Consider the following 5,972-nt stretch of genomic DNA (forward strand, 5'->3'; position numbering starts at 1 on the left):
TAGTACAATACTTATAAAAAATTTCCTATTGAGCGAGAAATTTCGTTAAAACTTATAGGATTTTGCCTTATTTTTTGTGTAATCGAAGCTGATGTACAGTACTGTACATTTGTGGAGATGCATCCTTGGCATTCAGAATACATAACAGAAACTTCAAAATAAAGCAGAAGATTTGTGAATATATTCGCATATTTTTTTATTCTTCATACTTATTAGTAAATATAAAATTGAATCATACACGAATCTGCAGTTTTTATTATCAAAAATAATTTCAAATTGTTCGCTGTTGAAAGTCACGCATCCAAAGAGCCATGGCTGGATTAGCGAATATACTAAATAAACACGTGCTTAAGGCTCAAGACAGAAATTTTTCATTGCCCGATTTACCATGAATTGTATAAACCAGGGTCCATAAAAAGGGGCCTCACAATAAATAAAAAAATTAGTGTTTTCAGACATCATCATTTATTATTGTTTATTATATTTTGAATTACATATACAGTATATGGGAATATCAAAATCTTTTAAGTGTTTAGGGCCTCTAAAAATCTTAATCGGGCCCTCCTTAAAGTAGCTATAAAAAAAAAAAATACAAGAAAATACCTTAACCGATTATATACAGTACTGTATAATACAACACACAACTTATGTCTGATTTATTCAATATTATAATATAAAATTTTAAATTAATTAAAGAAAATAACACTGTAATACGTCATCGATATACACGCCTAGAAGAAACAAAGGATATACAGGAACTATTATGTCAGTGACGTCACACTTCAACGCTTGAACAGCTGAGATGTAGATCTCGCGATCTGCAACGCATGTACTGACCTCACGAGATCAAGGATGGATAATGGCGACGAGACGCTCGGTCTTGAACAGTACGAAAGAAATCGGCGCTAATATTACAGATATTGGACGCGAACTGTTCGATGCTTGCAGGAACGGAGACGTGGGACGTGTCAAGAAACTTGTCACCGTACATAACGTCAATTCGAGAGATGCCACTGGACGAAAATCCACTCCTTTACACTTCGCCGCAGGTAGGCCTAAATATGGCGACTGAGTTCGAATCCTTTAAACTTTCTCTTTTTGTTTTTAATCAATTGCGACAACCACGACAAGCTAGGGAGAGTTTTAAAACACGTTTTTAACGAAATCGTGTGACGTACGACAATGAAATGTAAACGACAATCCTTTCTATTCGTGTAAAGATTGTCAAATTTTTAAGACTTTTGTCAATGGTAAACTTCCGGTCACGTGATTCCGTCTTTCCGTAAACATCAATTGTATAGGACTAATTTAGTGCGATTCACATTTAAAATCGACGTATTTCTGATAGAAATATTTAATCGATTTTAGAATTATGAGATTATTATTTTTTAAAAACAACATTGAAAATAAATATTTCTGATATTATCTGTATTTTTATAATATATTTTATACGTAAAAATACACACTAGATACAGGAATTTAATGTTTTAGTTTCTATTATTGAAAAATTATATAGCCTATGATGTGCTTGGATAATTGCTTAAAAAAAAAAAACACAATTTAAAAACAACATTTAACCGACATGCTAAGTTTAATTGTATGTGCTTTACTTCTATGCAATATACAAGAGATTTTGCCTATTTGAATGCATAAAATCAATTTACTCAAATTAAAATATCTTGCGTATAGTTTTAGACATTTTTAAATTATATCCTTTATCTTTTTAATAAATAGTATATAAATCTACTGAGAAATGCAATGCTTAATATAAACACTCCAAAATACCTTAAAAATTGCATTAAATGCTTTAATTTCTAATGTTTTCGGTTGTATTTAGCCAAACTTCGAGATAAACTTAAAAATGAATGACGGTTGCATTTGTTTTTTCATAATAAATAAATCTTTTTAATTTATTCCTGAATTTAAATTATATTAAAATTCTGTGCTGGGATTACTTTAAGGCTTTTGTAGTGTTTTGTTTGTTGTTTATTCATTCAGTTTTGAGGATAGATCTTTTAAATTTAAAATCTACCGTAAACTAAGAATGTAACATGAAATAATTATAACTCTAATAATAAGTTTTAAGTATTAAATATTTTGTATAAATAATAATTTATTTATATTTATATTGATATTTCTAATGAAAGAACATTTTTCAAATATATAAATGATCAATAATAAACAGTAAGAATTTTATATTTAGATTAATATATGAATATTTTAATGAAAGAAATGAATTTTCCATATGTGATGATATAAATTTGATTGAATTAATATTCCCACGATAATTATTTTATTATACCTTATAAAATAACAGTACAATCAATTATTACAATATGATAATTAAAAACTTTATGCTAGTTATTTTCAATAGTAGGCCTAATTTGCAAATGGTAAATAAAGTTTTGTATTATTGAATTTGTTCTAAGAACTTACACTATGGATGAGTAATATAAATATGTATAACCAGTTATTGTCTTGTAAATAGTTTTTGTTTTTATTATACTCTTTTCATCTATTATATCACTTTTCTTTGAACAATATCTCAAACAAATTAATTAACAAACTTTTTTTCTTTTTAAATTTTCTAAGAAAGGGATAATTATTTAATNGGAAAACTACTAGTTTTCCATTCGTTTCTGACTTTTGGAGGCTTTTGGAGGTACAACATCAAGGAAAGATGTGTCTTTCCTTGATGTTGAGGTGTTTTCTGCTGTGTCTACGACGGAAAAAAATGTGTCATCTGAAATATCTTCTGCTGTTCCTATTGTACATTCTAGTCGTCAGAAACCCTACTGAAGAGGCCTTGACAGGCAAAATGCATTTGGGGTGAAGTATATTTATATAAAAATAAAAGTATTTTTCTGTGTTAACCTGTTTACCTTTTTTTACTTTTTTATACCAGTCTACAGACTCGGGATTTATTAAGCCTCCAAAAGTCAGAAACGAATGGAAAACTAGTAGTTTTCCGTGTACTAATGAATAGTACAATACGGTAAAAAATAGATTATCTGACTCNAATTATTAATTAGAAATTGATATTGAAAAAATAAATGGGCTATCCTTAGTATCCATGTAAATGAAATGCAGAATAACAAAATAGGATATTTACAAAATTAGAACATATTTATTATACATTGTAAATCCAATTTAATCATAGAATCAGTTTCTGAAGGTTATTCTGAAGATGCAAATACTATTTTGTTTATACATATAAAAACTTGTTTTTCTTATATTAATATATATAAACATCTCTAAGTTCAATAGTTATTTTAAAGCAAATGAATAGTATTTACTTATTAATGGTAATGGTAATATAGCTTGATTTAATTTCTTATATTTATTCTTTAAAAAATTACAATAAATAAAATATAAATAATTTTACAATTAAATATTTAGTAACATTTTTATCGAGTATTTTGAATGATTTATTATGCATGAATAGTGACTGTTACATAAAATATTCTACAGGGTGTTTGGAAAGTCACTGTACACTTTTCTAATCATATTTTTGCATTATTTCAAAAGATGTGTGGTCCTCACACTGAACAGATCTAAATCCACCAGTCTTTTATCTATGGGGAACAGCAAAATCTGCAGTGTATCGAGATTGTTCGCGCATGCTGGATGATTTGAAAGCAGTGATAACAACAGTCATTTGGTCTATTTCAAGCAAGCAACTGATGGTGGTGATTAGAAACAAAAGAAGGATCCAAGCCTGTATTGAAGCTAATGGGAATCATTTTAAACATTGTTTATAATTGTCATTCATATTTATTTCATGTATTCTATATTGAAACATGTTTGTTACAGTGACTTTCCAAACACCCTGTATAATTTGAGAAGATAAAGAACAATAACATTAGTTGATCAGGAAAATTGTAACCATTAAGATTAAAGTTTTGTGATCAAAGATGAAAGTAGTAAATAAGTATGAATAGAAAAGGAAAACAACTAATATTTACAGTATTAAAGTAAGCCATTTATGTAACACTTTAGAAGTAATTCATTGTACTCTGCACTTTACTGGAAAATTCATTCGGTTTCTTTGAAATACTATTTTAAATTTAAAAAAAACTACATATAAGTGCAAAATAAGAATTTGTATCATTATAAATTCTGTATTATGTACTTTTATTATATATATGCCTACATATCTAATTTTTTTCAAAAAATTTATTATTATTTTTTTCTATTTATTACAAAATTTATATATGTTTACATGTTTTTTAACAATTGATTATATACAATATTTACAATAGATGAATTTAAATAAAAATATGATATTTTGGGAGTTTAGTAGATTTTTTAAAATTTAAAGCACGTTATTAAGTACTAAAATAGCATGTGTGTATATAATTTTAAAAATTTTGATTAAAAAAATATTATATATTTAATATTGTTTTTAATTACATATATAAAATTTTTTTTATAAATTATATATATCTAGTGTTTATTTATGTTAATGCATTTTGTTATGCGAATGAATCCAAATGGAAAATCATCCATTTTGCAGAATAACAACAATCTACAAAGTCATCAGATTTGTAGTTAGTTACTCTGAGCATTGATGCAGATTTAGATAATCTGCAAATATTTAGCCATTTTATAGAAATATTTAAAAAAAATTAGCTTGAATTTCTTTTGAATATATATAAAATTATAATAGTCAATATTTCACATTTTTAGGTAATTGAATTTTTATTTATTGTATACAATAGTCAACATTCTTAAAAAATTCAACAAATGCAAAAAGCATTTTGCTAAAATGAATTATTGGCAATTTCCACCAATTTTGTGTTCATGCAGTTTTTGTTAATAACTGTAATGAAAGAGAAAATATTATAATACTATTAATATAACCCAGTGATTTTTTATTTTAAAATTATATTTTACGAAATTTCATTTTAATTGGAATTTTTTGATAAATATAAATAAAACATTGATCAGTTACAAAAAAAAAGTAAGAACATTTATATACCATTCTCACATGATTAAAATTCATTCTGAAATTATTTTATCAAATTTAAATAGTTTTATCATTTTATCTTATCTTGTAATATTGAATATTTTTTGATATTTAAACAAACAAAACATCAAAATGTGATATTCTGCTAATTGGTAGTCCTTACCTTGTGAGATTGTGCCCTTTTATCACAAAAAAGAAAAAGTGGTACTTTTATCATGTCTTGTTTTACATTTTTTCATATTTTTAAATTAAATATAATAGTTTTTTATTTGCTAAATGATTATTTTAATATTTATAGAAGTTTTTTTCACAGTAAAATTGAATTTTTCCTATTGTTTTTTTTTCAAAATAACAATTTTGACATGGAATATTAGAATTATATGTTTCTGGCATTAGAATTGGTGTTCATTATTGTAAATACCTTTATCTTCTGTATATATTATAGGTATCATTTTGTATACAATAGTAAAAATTAGCATCACATGATAATGAAAAATTATTCAAATTTTTTTTTTTATATAGGTCAATTTTATATATTATATGTTTAAAGATAAAAATTTCCAAGCAGTTGGTTATGTGTTTTTTTTTGTAATGACTGATGAATAAGTTAGAATATCTTACACATTTATATGTACAGTAGAACCTCGATTATCCGGACTAATTGGGGATGAAGGTAGTCCGGATAAGGAAAAATCTGGATAATTGAAATAAATACTTTAATTTGTCTTTTAATGATAATACAACATGTTTTCTTTTCGATGACATATCAGTAATATTAAAAGTAAATACTGTATTTAAACCGTGATCAAATTTTCAAGAAACAAACGTTCGTATTGAATTTGGACTATTACTGACCAACGCTAACAGACTACCTATTGTTTAAATGGCCCTCTGGTGGTGCAAGAAGATGGATTTTATAAAATAAAAAGCAATTGAAACTGCATTTTTATGAATAAAAATTTGACAAACTATTTATCGTTTTATGACGAGTAAAATTTTTTCG

At 25.7% G+C, this 5,972-nt stretch overlaps 1 protein-coding gene across 1 annotated transcript in view; it reads left to right on the forward strand.

The window, feature by feature from the left end:
- The first annotated feature begins 662 nt into the window (after positions 1-662).
- LOC111633602 (tankyrase-2-like) overlaps positions 663-5,972 on the forward strand; it is a 34,838-nt gene continuing 29,528 nt past the window's right edge. Inside the window, exon 1 of the mRNA XM_023378208.1 lies at positions 663-1,049. Within this exon, the coding sequence (XP_023233976.1) occupies positions 860-1,049 (190 nt within the window). The 5' untranslated portion in view covers positions 663-859. The remainder of the gene's footprint in view (positions 1,050-5,972) is intronic.

The sequence above is a fragment of the Centruroides sculpturatus genome, unplaced genomic scaffold (genome assembly GCF_000671375.1).
Source record: "Centruroides sculpturatus isolate CEXI.00-Female unplaced genomic scaffold, Cexi_2.0 scaffold779, whole genome shotgun sequence".
In the NCBI taxonomy this organism is placed as follows: domain Eukaryota; kingdom Metazoa; phylum Arthropoda; class Arachnida; order Scorpiones; family Buthidae; genus Centruroides; species Centruroides sculpturatus.